The sequence below is a fragment of the Callospermophilus lateralis genome, chromosome 6 (assembly GCF_048772815.1).
Source record: "Callospermophilus lateralis isolate mCalLat2 chromosome 6, mCalLat2.hap1, whole genome shotgun sequence".
In the NCBI taxonomy this organism is placed as follows: domain Eukaryota; kingdom Metazoa; phylum Chordata; class Mammalia; order Rodentia; family Sciuridae; genus Callospermophilus; species Callospermophilus lateralis.
This window is the reverse complement of record NC_135310.1, coordinates 112148111-112162247: the sequence shown is the minus strand read 5'-3', so window position 1 is coordinate 112162247 and position 14137 is coordinate 112148111. Positions and strand designations below refer to the sequence as shown.

Genomic DNA, 14137 nt, shown 5'->3' with positions numbered 1-14137 from the left:
TATAAAGGAATGTAGTGGTGCATATTGACACCTTCATTTGAACTGATAAAAAATTAATCATTAAGGGGCTGGGGATGTAGCTCAAGCTGTAGCGTGCTTGCCTGGCATGCATGCGGCCCGGGTTCGATCCTCAGCACCACATACAAACAAAGATGTTGTGTCCGCCAAATACTAAAAAATAAATATTAAAAAAAAAGAGTTTAAAAAAAATTAATCATTAAAAATGCTGGGGAGTGATATTGGCCAAATTATATTGTTATATTGTGTGCATGTACAAATATATAAAACAAAACCCATCGGTGGTACAATTGTAGTGCATCAATAAAAGAATGAGGAAATAAAGAAATTAATCACTGGGCTAGGAACATAGCTCTAGTGGTAGAGCACTTATATAGCATGTGCAAAGCCCTGGATTTAATCCCCAGCACCACACATACAAATAAATAATAATCATTATGATTATAGATTTACTGCATATAGGGAGAAATCACACTTGTTGACTTTCACCTGTAGCTTTGGTGGTTCCGTTTTTGATTTCTTATCCCATGAGAGTCAAGTATGTTTTAGTTATAATTGAAGACAGTAATAATATAAAAAGAATACAGTCTTTGGAGTCTAACAGAACTGAATTTGAATGCCACGTTGTGTCTTGTGGCCTTATTCAAGTTACATAGCTCTAAACCTCAGTTTCCTCATCAGTAAAATAGAGACAGTAATATATAAATGTGAAAATTTGAGGATTAAATCTAATACTGTGAAATACTTACAGTAAAGGGCATTTGCTAATAGCTTGTCACATAGTGAGCACTTAATAAGTATTAGTGGTATTGATTATGATATTTAAGAAATTCCAGCAAATTGCAGCACTGAAAAAAATAAAGTTTCGTTTTGTTGGTACCAGGGATTGAACTCAGGGGCATTTAGCCACATTCCTAAGCCCTTATTATATTTTATTTTGAGATAAGGTCTTGATAAGTTGCTGAGGCTACCTTTGAACTCATGATCCTCCTATCTCAGCCTCTCAGATTGCTGGAATTACAGGCATGCACCACTGCATCTGGCTTGAAAGTAAAGTTTTAAACAATGTTATTACCACCTAATGACCTTAATGTTTTTATTTCCATTGACCAGTCAGGGATTTCTTTTTTTTTTTTAAGTTGTATATGGACACAATATCTTTATTTATTAATTTCTATGTGGTGCTGAGGATCAAACCCAGGCCTCACATGTGCGAGGCTGGCACTGTACCACTGAGCTATAGCCCCAGCCCTATTCAGATTTTTTTAAGGCAGCAAATTTCCTCTTGCCTTTAAAAAAAAAAAAAAAATTTGAAATGTGTCAAAAGTACTTACCTGTGATGATTTAAGAAGTCTTTTGTATATTTAGTAACTACAAATAAAGTACTAAATGTTCTCTATAATCTTTTCTAGCAGGTCAAATTTTTCAGACCAACCAAATCTGAGTCAATGGATTAGAACAATATCTCAGCAAATAAAAGCATTACAGGTTCTTAGGAAAGAAGAAAGCACTCCCAGTAAGTTCTGGTAACCCATTTTCTTTATTTTTTTCCTCTGAAGTCTGAAATGATTGGAAAATATATTTTCAGAAGAAATCATTTAAAAGAGAAAGAGAGCTTTATAATGTTTTGAACAACCAATAAAAAAAAATTTTAAAAATTAAAATTTGATTAATTTTCTTTGTCTTAATAAACTGAATTTTATCTTACTGCGTTACTTTTCATACCTTAAAAATATACAAGCTCATGGGAATTTATGGAAAATACTTCCCACTTAATCCATTTTGTCAATAATCTTCTGGGATGAAAGAGATTATTGAAAAGCTAACTGTAGTTCATGGTGGGCTTTATTGTTAGCTGCATCAAAGGCTCCCCAAGTTTCATAGAAGGTGCACTGCACTTATGACTTTGGAGAAACAATATGAGCAGAATTTATATCATTGGTTTTCACAAAAATAAAATAGCATATTCTTTTGACTCTATCACGAGGAAAAGTCTAAGTAACTGAAGAAAGTACCTCATTCAACCAGAGCAGTGGTATTTTTCATGCTTTATATGGATATTATGCCAGTGTTTATTAATGGAACATTTTTTTCCTGGTTTTTGTTTTTGTTTTTTGCCTACATGACCGAAACACAGAAAAGTGTTGCGATCTATTAAATAATGGTATAAAATGTCTGTTTCTATAGATACTGCCTCTTCAAAGAATTCAGAGAATATGAGTGAATTACAGCTCCCTGAAGGGTTTAGGCCTAATTTTCATCCTAAGTGAGTATATTATTTTACTTCTTTTGTATTTAGTCCATTTGAAATTAAGTCAGCAGGTAGTAGGAATATGATTTGACAAGCTAGAAAGCAGATGTTACAGAATACGGATCTTGAATACTGATCTTGAATTCCAGGATGGTATTTGTTTCAGTATATTGGAAAAAAAAAAATCTAAACCATGTGGCATGTTTGACTCTTATCAACCTCTTCTATTTTGCATTGCCAACTTCCTGCAGTTTCCATCTAAGGATCCTTGATATCTCATCAGGACATATGACTCCACAAACTACTCAGTTTCCCCACTAAACTTCTGACTTCCATGTTTCTACTGTGGACCCACAAAACTCTTAGTAACCCAGGATCAAAATCAATATTTTCAATCCTGTTTTTACTCCATAGCCAATTAATTACAAAATGTATAGATTTTTAACTAGACTGCTTGGTTCAGTTCCCAGCACCAATGCTTGTTAACTGCAACTTTAAGCAAATTGCTTAACTTCTTTAAACCCCAATTCCCTCATCTGTAAAGTAAGGATGACTCATAGTTATTATAAGGGTAAGGTGACATGCATGTATAACCACCTGGAATCTGTCCCTGGTGTTTACTAAGTAATTCAATGAATAGAGAATTGGATGGCTTTAATAGGAAACAAACATCAGTCCTCTATCTCCCATGCTCCTCTCTCCACCCCCAATTCTGTCATTTTACTTGTCTCTTCTAGTATTTACCTCCATATTTCTAATTCAACATTATCTTTCTGTTGACTGGTAAATTATATCATATTTTGGTTAATCCACCATGCGGCCAGCGCAATGGTTTCATTAATGAAGTTCTTGGCATAAAAGTTAGCTAGTGAGATCGAAATAAACACACAGACTCAGTTACCTTTTTCTATGACCAGGTCCAAGACGGCTCCCCTCTCTGGTTCAAGGATTACTCAGGACTAGCAGGAGAGAGAGAGAGGGAGCACGCCAGGGAGTAGCCTTTTATTGGGGAACAAGAAATTCAGGGGATAATTCCATCCAATGAAGTTTGAAGGGGGGCCACACTCCAAGGTCAGGGTCAGTGATTGGGCCCCCGGGTCTGTGGTCAGTCACACCCCCACACGGACGGGTTCTCTCAACAGGAGAGGGCCGGGAAAATTCCAACACAGCCAGAAGCCTCAGGCCCAAACCGGGAGTCACCCAGTCACGTGTGGAAATGGCTCCCGACATATTCCCCCTTTCTGTTCTTAAAAATGAGGCGGTGGTTTACTCTCTGGAGTTTCTGCATTCTTGTTCTGAAGACTCGCCATCCTATGATTACAATACAAAAGAGAATTAACAGCAAAGCGAATAATCCAATAATGTACCAGGCCTAGTGTTTAAGAATATTTCCAGGGTTGAATCCATTTAACTCCTTCAATATTTGGTTAGCCAAGGAAGAAGGATCTGAAAAATCAGCTCTATTATTTTGAATGTCTTGGATATGGTGATGAAGTTCCAGAATATCCAAGCTATTATTACTATTTTGCCAAATACCTAACAAATGGTTTTTAACATTCTCCCAATCCCAGAGAGAACCATTGTACTTGGCAGCTGTAACACACACATATTTATAATTAGCATGGCATTTAAGCCTTTCTTTAAATTTCAAGGCTGAAAGTTTATTACCTATGTCTATAACAGTCGCCTCTAAGGCGTTTAATTTAGTTTCAATCTTTTCATCAATATTTACTTGATTACGCAGAGCCTTGGAAGTATTTTGAGCTAAATTATTAAGAAATTTTGCATGCTGAATATTCTGAGACAATGTCAGAGACACAGAGACAGTCGAGGCAAATAAAGAGACTAGCGCCAAAACACCAACAATTATAACTCCAATAGCACGTTTAGGTCTTGCTAGTTGGGCATGAATTTGCTGCAAGACTTGCAAACCAGTATCAGCATACCATGGCTCTGAAATATTAGCAGGTAATAAAAACGAAAGAGGGCTGATGAAGTATCAGCACTCCTTTTCCTCCATTATACCTAGTAATACAATTGGTTAGGTTACATTTTTTACAAGTAACAATATATCTGTCATCTATCCATTTAACTTTTACATTTCCAATAATTAAAACATAAGGAGATTGGACACAGGCTTGTAACCCATAGCAAGATCCCTCTTTACAGTTCTTGCCAATAAATCTTGGTAAGGGTTTGTCTGTAAAATGTAAGAATTCTGAGGCAGCAATTAAACGCCAGATATCCCTTTGAACACCACTTTCACTATAAGTCAAAATATTACTAACAAATCCTGCAGGTGTCATAGCAGAATTTCTTCGTAATTGTCTCTTATCAATTTTTGGAGACCAGTCTAAAATATACCCACTATCTTTAGACACCTTATGTTGTACAGGAAAGGGATTTATACAATCCATCCATTTAGGAAAGGTGCCAATCTCAATTGTGGAACTATTTGGACAGTGGTGTATCCGTGGAGGTTTTGTAGAAATGACTGGCTTGTTATGGGAAAGTCCCATCTTAATTACTGATCTAGTATTAGGTTTTAAGTCCCCATAAATAGAATTATTTGTCAGTCTAGGTCTACCAATCGCTGTCTTTTCTTCGAATGATACTTTCAGACAGCCAGCATGTTTATCGTGTGACCAACACAAGGGTAATTGGGCACTATAGCCAGAATAATTAAATCTAGTCACGTGATTGGGAGTAATATGAGTATCTGTAAATCCTCCCATCATGAATGAGTCATTAGTAAATACTGGAATAGATTCTCCAGTCCACACAGCTGGTATACCAGGGGTGGATCTGGGAAATATGTCCAGTAAGTGTCTACTTGATCCCCCTTTACCTGACAGCCCAGTAGGGCAATTACTGTTGCTACCATCATCACTGGGGTCCTGTTTTCTCCTAGGTCTCGAAGTATTTGGGAAGCCTGGGTTGTTAGCTTCTTCACGTCTTTCCATGAAATCAGCTTTTCAGCTGGGTCAATCTGGTCTTTCTTCATCCTTTTCCGATATCTCCTCCTTCTTGGTAGGGGCTCCTCCGGGTCGATCCTCAGTCGCTTGAATCTGGGTTCTATCTCTTCCATGTCTGATAGCACGTTCAGGCACCCAAATAGGACGAGAAGAATTTTCTGGGAAAATACAAGCATGCCCTCTTCCCCATATAATCACCGGGTCTGGGCCCTTCCACTGACCAGTCTGTAAATTTTTCCACAAAACTTTGCCTAAAGGGCCTGTTACTGAGGGAGACATTTGTCTCTCAGCAGCAGTGTGACCTTCTGCATCACATTTTAAAAATTTAAAACAAACAAGGCATGATTAAGGCTATTTTGGGGAGTCATAACCCTATTCCCCCCTTTTAGTTTTTGTAATTGAAGTTTAATAGATAAATGAGCTCGTTCTACAATGGCTTGACCTTGGGGGTTATAAGGAATTCCTGTTTTATGATTAATTTTAAACTCTTGGAAAAATTGTTGAAAAGAAGAGCTTACATAAGCTGGAGCATTATCTGTTTCTGCATAGGGCATCCTAAAACAGAAAAAGCTGCTAGGCAATGAGAAATTACATTTTGAGTATTTTCTTTAGTACGTGCTGTGGCAAAAATAAATCTAGAATAAGTATCCACTACGACATGCACATAACATTGCTTACCAAATTGAGGAATATGAGTTACATCCATTTGCCATATTTGATTTGGTTTTAATCCACGGGGATTTACCCCTGATGGCAGAGATGGAGTGTGAATAACACACTTGGGGCATTGGCTTACAATCTGACGAGCTTGTTCTCTGGTAATATGAAATTTTTTACGTAAGCTAGAAGCATTTTGATGATGTAAGGAATGGGAAGCTAGTGCACAGTCATATGAAGACATCTGTTGACAAAAAGCTACTAATCTATCAATTTTGTCATTACCTGAAACTAAGGGTCCTGGAAGATTAGTATGATACCGTACGTGTCCTATGAAACATGGGTATTTTCGCATTAGCACTGTCTTTTGTAAATTATAAAATAATTCAAATAACTCTTGTGATGAAGTATACCCAATAACTGAAGTTTCAATATTTTTAGTAACTCCGACTGCATATAAGCTGTCAGAATAAATATTAATAGGCTCATTTGAAAAGTAATTTAAGGCACAAATCAGAGCTTGAAGCTCTGCTCTTTGGGCAGAAGTATAAGAAGTTTGCATTACCTCTGTGTGAACATGACTATAAAAACCTGCTTTACCTGAGCTCGATCCATCAGTGAACACTGATAAGGCTTCATCTATAGGATGTGCACGTACAATTTTTGGAAAAATAAGTGACGTTAATGATGCAAATTGTATAATTTTATCACGAGGATAATGACTATCTATCTGGCCAGGAAAATCAGCAAAAGTCATCTGCCATGAGCTAGAAGTTTGAAAAAGCCAATTAGTCTGTTGAACAAAAAATGGAATAATTATGATATCAGGCTCAGATCCAATTAATTGCAAAATCCTAGTTTTACCTTTAATTACTAATTGAGCTATAGAATCATGAAAAGGAATTAATGTTTTTTGAGGGGAGTGAGATAAATAAATCCACTCAATAACTCCTAATCTTTGTCATATGGCTCCTGTTGGGGTATGCTCAGTTGGAAATATTAATAAATACACCATTTTTTTTAGGATCAACTCTAGTAAGTTGTGCATTTTTAATTGCATGTTCAACTTTCTTTAAAGCTGTTTTAGCCTCTAAAGTTAGCTGACGTGGAGAGGTTGGAGAAGGATTTCCTTGTAATATCTGAATTAGAGGATTTAACTAAGAAGCAGTTAGTTTTAAGGATGGCCTCAGCCAATTAATATCTCCTAATAGCTTTTGAAAATCATTAAGGGTATGTAACTCCTTAATTTTTATCTGAAGATTTTGAGGACGGATTGTACGTCCTTGAATTATCTGACCTAGATATTGAAAAGGAGACACTTTTTGAATTTTTTGAGGAGCTATGCATAAACCCATTGCTGTAAGAGAAGTCTCTGAGTAAAGATTTCTGAAAGTACCTCTGGATTAGCATGAGCCAATAATATATCATCCATAAAATGAATAATATGCATCAGGAAAGCTATTTCTTATGGGATCTATCGCCTGGTCAACGTATTTTTGGCACAGGGTAGGACTATTACACATTCCCTGTGGGAGTACTTTCCAGCAATATCTTTTAACAGGTTCCTTAAAATTAATTGCTGGGACAGTGAAAACAAATCTCTCACAATCTCCAGGATGTAACCTTATAGAGAAAAAACAGTCTTTTAAATCTATTACCATCAAGCTATAATCTAAAGGGATGGCTGTGGGGGAGGGAAGTCCTGGCTGTAAGGATCCCATAGGCTGAATTGCATGATTTATTGCCCTTAAATCCTGTAGCAATCTCCAATTTCCTGACTTTTTCTTAATAACAAAAATAGGTGTGTTCCAAGTTCTAAGCATTCGTTCTATATGACCAGCCTGAAGTTGTTCCTCAACTAACCTATGAATTATTTTAAGCTTTTCCCCTGAGATGGGCCACTGAGAAATCCATATAGGCTCCTCTGTGAGCCAGGTGTCTTAGGGATCGGGGAAGTACTCAGGGCCCCTAGTAAAAATTTTGGCTTGGAGCATTTTTTAATCTTTGTCGTGGAGACTGGTTTGTAAACAGATACTCTTCCTGAAGGGTCTCCTTATCATCTTCAGGAAAATACCTCTGACTAACTTCCTCAACTAACCTTATAGAGTTTGGAGTAACTAATAGCAATCCCATTTTGGCTAAAATATCTCTTCCCCATAGATTAGCTGGTAAAGTTTCTAACACATAAGGCTTAATTACCCCACTGTTCCCATCGGAATCTTCCCAATGGAGATAGTTGGCACTTTGAGCGGGCTGTGAAACCTGTCCTATTCCCTCTGAGTGCGAGACATGGTCGGACTCTGCGCTATTGCCATTTTGAAATTGGGCTTCTAAGCCATGTGGCTGAGAATAACTCTGAGCCCCCAGGAATCTCTTCCGGATTTTCCTCTCCAGGAAGATCGTCTACCTCTCCTGGAGGACTTTCTAGGACCTCGGAGGTATCTCCTCTCTGATGTTGCTCTTTATACTCTCCCTGAGAACTAGCCTGATTTTGCAAGTTTAAGTTCACATTTTTAACCTTTGGCTTGGCCCCTAGTGCCTTTGTTTTTAAACGGCTTAAGGGAAAGGAAATTAACTTAGCCTCAGGCGGATTTTCCATTTGAATAAACTTAATGGCTCCTTGAATGCCTTTTAGCGGGTCCTCAGGGGGCCACGAACTTTGGCCCATATATTCAAAAAGACAAACTTCCAGAGCCGTTCAGGTTTTCTGAATATTGAACTCCAGGTAGTTCATTTGAAAGACAGACTTTTTGTAACTTTCTTCCTAATTTCTCCCAAGTAAGTAAATCTGGAGACTCTTATTCACAAAACCAAGGACAATATTCACCTACAATCTCTAAGAATTGTAATAACTGAGCTTTCTTTATCTGTTTTCCTTTCTGATTAATTATACTGTCTAAAATAGTCAGATACATTTTCTTATCCATAGAAGTTGAATTTCCCATTTTAATTAATTTAACGTCTCTTTCCTTCAATATCTTAAGGTACTTTTGTGACCCAAATCTTCACAACTTCCTTTATCTTTACTTTTATTTTTATCTTTATAGCGTGCTCCCACTCGATCTAACTAATCTAGAATGCCCCACATTGGGCGCCAATTCCACCATTTGGCCAGCGCAATGGTTTCATTAATGAGGTTCTTGGCATAAAAGTTAGCTAGTGAGATCGAAATAAACACACAGACTCAGTTACCTTTTTCTATGACCAGGTCCGAGACAGCTCCCCTCTCTGGTTTGCATCTTTAACCGCCCGGTAGGGCAGCAAGGATTACTCAGGACTAGCAGGAGAGAGAGAGAGGGAGCACGCCAGGGAGTAACCTTTTATTGGGGAACAAGAAATTCAGGGGATAATTCCATCCAATGAAGGTTGAAAGGGGGCCGCACTCCAAGGTCAGGGTCAGTGATTGGGCCCCTGGGGTCAGTGATCAGTCACACCCCTACAGGGCCGGGAAAATTCTGACACAGTCAGAAGCCTCAGGCCCAAACCGGGAGTCACCCAGTCACGTGTGGAAATGGCTCCCGACAGGTTAAATCAGTTGTCAGTATTTAGAACTGTCTCTTCTGATATAAGTTGCATATTGTATTTCCTTTTGTCTTTCCTATAGTTAATAATTACCTTTTCTTGTACTTGATTTTCTATATATATATGTATATATTTCTAGCTGTTTTTGTTTTGTTTTGTTTTTGAATGGTGCAATTGGTCTGTCAGAAGCCTGGCAATTGAGTTTATAACTGCTCAGACCTATCATACACTCTGTCCTGGAGCCCTCCCCCACACAGCTTCACAGCTCTATCTTCCTGTACCATTCCCCCCTGGAGCTTTTCCCTGATCATGCTCCTCTTGTTTTCTAGATCATATATCTTCATCTTTCCTTACTCCCTCTTTTAACTGATAGATTCTTCAGAGTCCCAAGAAAGGATACCTAGATGTTAAATTTTCATGTCTGAAGTAATGTTTATGTTGTTTATTATTATTATTATTATTATATTTTTTTTTATGTGTAGATGGACACAACACAATGCCTTTATTTCTATGTAGTGCTGAGGATTGAACCCGGGTCCCGCCCATGCTAGGCAAGCAGTCTACCACTGAGCCACAATCCCAGCCCCACTAATGTTTATTATATCCATAAGCTTGATTGATAATTTGTGTGTGGAAATCTAGGTTAGAAGTAATCTTTCATCTAGATTTTGAAGGCATTGTTTTCTAACTTCTAGGATCCATTGAGAAGGTAATGCCATTATGACTTCTGTTGCGCAACTTTATTACTTCTAGAAACAGTTGGGACCTTCTGTCCCCAGTGTTCTGAAATTTCTCTGACATTTCTTGTTATGTGAATCTTTTTTTCATTTATTTAGCTGTTTTCAGTAAGCCTTTTGAATCCAAAGATAGGTATCTTTCTTTCTGAGAGGTATTTTTAATTGTTGTTTGTACTTTCTTAGATAATTTTCTCCTTTCATTTTCTGTTCTTTGAGTAGTATTACTAACAGCTCACCACTATCCTTCTTAGATTGATCCTCTAAGTTCTTTTCGTATTTATTTATTTATTTATTATCAGGAATTGAACCCAGGGGCACTTAAACACTAAGCTACATCCCCAGCTCTTATATTTTATTTAGAGACAGGAAGTTGCAGAGTTGCTTAAGGACTAAGTTACTAAGGCTGGCTTTGAACTCGCAATCCTGCCTCAGCTTCCAAGCTGCTGGGATTACAGCTGCCTGGCTGATTTTCTTTTAACTTATCTCTGTTTTCCCAGATATCTTCTTCTTCTTTTTTTCCCCTCTGCTTGTTTTGATTTATCTCTTTGATGTTTTTAAATGTTAGTTGATCTTTGGCAGTAAGGAGGTCATTGGATACTTGATGGATAAGTTAGAGCTTGTTGACTTGTGAGCCTCACAGCCAAGTGATCAAGCCATCACTAGTCTCACTTGTGTAGAACAACTTGCTCCTTAGAATTCTTCACTGGAAAAAGCAGTCTGTGGCAGTGGGTATGCATCACTGAAAGAGGGCTAAGGGACCCATAGTTCATTCTGTAGACTTTTGTCTATTGCCTTGTTTGCAACTTTATTCCTCCCAGCTGCTGACCCAAAGAGCAAAACTCCTCTCAGGCAGGGACAGTGGGACAGTTTGCTGTCCCTGATTATTCTTTTACATATAATTATCTCTAAATACATGTTAAATGGTTCACTTCCAATATGGGAAAGAGCGTTTAAGAAACTGAACTGTTGGGGGATGGGAATGAGAAAGATAGTGGAATGAATCAGACAAAACTTTCCTTTTTTTTTTTTTTTTAAATATATTTGTTTTTTAGTTATAGTTGCACCCAATATCTTATTTATTTATTTTTATGTGGTGCTGAGGATCAAACCCAGGGCCTCTCATGTGCTAGGCGAGTGCTCTACCATTGAACCCCAGCCCCAGCCCAACTTTCCTATGTTCATATATGAATATATGACTAGTGTAACTCCACATCATGTACGACCACAAGAATGGGAAGTTTTATTCCATGTATGTGTAATATGTTAAAGTACATTCTACTTTCATGTATAACTAAAAAGAACAAACTTTTAAAAAATAAAGAAACTTAACTCTTTCACTGGGCACAGTGGCACACACCTGCCATTTCAGCAGCTTGGGAGATTGAGGCAGGAGGATTATAAGTTGAAGGTCAGCCTGGGCAATTCACAAAACCCTGTCTGAAAACAAAAATTTTTTTTAAAAAGAGATGGGACAGGGGCTGGGGATGTGGCTCAAGCAGTAATGTGTTTGCCTGGCATGTGCGGGGCGCTGGATTCAGCACCACATAAAAAAATAAAATAAAGATGTTGTGTCCACCAAAAACTAAAAAAATAAATATTAAAAAATTCTCTCTCTCTCTCTCTTAAAAAAAAAAAAAAAAGAGAGAGAGAGATGGGACGTAGCTCAATGGTAAAGCACCTCTAAGTTCAATCCTTGGCACAAAAAAAAGAGAGAGAGAGAAAACACTGAATCATTTTTATTGATGTGTACGACTTATTTTGAACTACTACTGTATATGTCCATTTCAGGAATCCTTATTCTGAGAGCATAAAGGAAATGCTAACAACATTTGGAACTGCTACTTATAAGGTGGGACTAAAGGTTCATCCCAATGAAGAAGATCCCCGGGTGCCCATAATGTGTTGGGGTAGTTGTGCATATACCATTCAGAGCATAGGTAAGAGACTGATGGTCATTTCTCTTTTAAGTCACAAGCATACACTGATAGGAATTCTGTGTAGAGTCCTGGTTTTCAATGAGGTGTTAAGAGTAGACAAAAATATGGAGAAATAATAAGTATAGTATACTGACAAAATGCTAATTTGACACTTTAAAAATTAACCACAGCAACAGAATTGGTTTTGGTGGCAGTTACATTACAGTGTCTTATAAACTGAGGGAATATGGCTTTATTTATACTTTTCATATGAAATTCTTACAAAAGTCTTAAAGATTTCAAAACCTGACAATATTATGCTTTCTAAAGAAGGGTTGGTTTTGCACTTTTTCAATGATCATAACAAAATGTATGCATAGCAAAATTATCATCTTAATCATTTTTAATCTGCAGAAAGAATTCTGAGTGATGAAGATAAACCATTGTTTGGTCCTTTGCCATGCAGACTGGTAAGTTCTGAGTTTATTCAATTCAAAGGATGAAATGGAAAGTAGGTGGTTTTACTTCTTTTAAACTTACAAACCTGAAAGTTTTTTTTAACCGTGCCTTGACACCTTTCAGAGTAAAATCCTTTTTTTTTGGGGGGGGGCGTGTAAAGCTATCAAAGAAGTAATGTTTGTGACTAACTTGTGTGTGTGTGTGTTGCTGGGGATCAAACTCAGGGCCCCAGGATGCAAGGCAAATGTTCTACAACTGAGCCACAACCCCAGCCCATTATTTAACTTTTCTTGATATTTCTAGAAGTAAAAATGAATTTCTAAAGTTACTATAACTCTTTTCATCTGAATCTCTTGCTTAATTAAGCACTTGAGAAGATAAAAAGAAACTAAAACCAAGAGTGCATGTTCTTGAGGTATTCAGTGCTGTAATTGGAAATAACAGAACACACCCTCTACCACATTTGGCCACTTTTATAAATAAATAAATAAATAACATATAAGTAAGTACAAATTCATGTTGAACTGGGTACGAATAAAATGAGGAAGGGAGTACAATCATGGCTTGCTAATATTAACTCTGTAGCTTAGTGTGATAGTGTTGTACACTGCTTGTTCAAGCTTATAATCATAAAAATGCCTTTGAGAAAAAATTATCCAATTTTATTCATTTAGAATCACCTGGGAAGTTTTGAGAAATACCAGGCCCTATTCTAGGTCACTTAAACAAGAGTCTCTGGAGATGGACCCCAAGCATTAACATTTTTTTAAAAGTTCCCAGGAGCCAGTACTGAGGACCAATAATATAAGGACCTCATCAAGAAACAAAAACCAATGTAGAAAATATAGTTGTCAGTCATCACCTGTTTAGTTTGCTGGCTTTGTTTTCATTGCAAACACCTAGAATCTCAGAACCTTTTTTAAGGTTTTAGGAATACAGATTTTACATTAGAGGTTCTCTGCTATTATTGGGCATTAAAACCCTCTCTTGAAATTTTAAAAAATATAGAAAGCTAGCCCCCTTCAGACTTATTAATCAGAATATTTAGGAATACTTGTTTTGTTTTTGTGGTGTTGGGGATTGAACTCAGGCCTTCTGCGTGCTAGGCAAGTGAACTACCAACTGAGCTATATCCCCAGCCCTTTTGGAGTAGAGTCTGAATTGTATCTTTATGTAAATCAGCAGAATGGGGAGTTCATATCAGTTTTTTTTTTAATAGGTATAGATGTATGATGTACCTTTATTTGATTTACTTATTTTTATGCAGTGCCGAGGATCGAACCCAATGCCTCACACATGCTAGACAAGTGCTCTACCACTGAGCTACACCCCCAGCCCCACATCAGTCTTTATTAATGTGATATGATTGATATGACTATCAGATCATTGTTGACTATAAGGTATTTTTTTACTGTAGTATAAGAATTGATAGGGCTGGGGTTGTGGCTCAGCAGTAGAGCGCTCACTTAGCATGGGCGAGGCCCTGGGTTCAATCCTCAGCACTGCACCAAAATAAATAAATTAGTATCTAACTACCACTAAAAAATAAATATTTTAAAAATTAAAAAGAAAAATTGATAAATATGTTGACTATTAAAAAGG

General features: G+C 37.2%; 1 protein-coding gene across 6 annotated transcripts in view; it reads left to right on the top strand.

Moving 5' to 3' along the window:
- Window positions 1–14137, top strand: part of Ubr2 (ubiquitin protein ligase E3 component n-recognin 2) — a 133280-nt gene that overhangs the window by 98926 nt on the left and 20217 nt on the right. For 5 of the 6 annotated variants that reach the window (XM_076858732.1, XM_076858731.1, XM_076858728.1 and 2 more), the window contains 4 exons: window positions 1431–1534; window positions 2206–2284; window positions 11949–12097; window positions 12491–12546. In XM_076858732.1, the coding sequence (XP_076714847.1) occupies window positions 1431–1534; window positions 2206–2284; window positions 11949–12097; window positions 12491–12546 (388 nt within the window). The remainder of the gene's footprint in view (window positions 1–1430; window positions 1535–2205; window positions 2285–11948; window positions 12098–12490; window positions 12547–14137) is intronic. The other variant, XM_076858729.1, reaches the window with a different exon arrangement.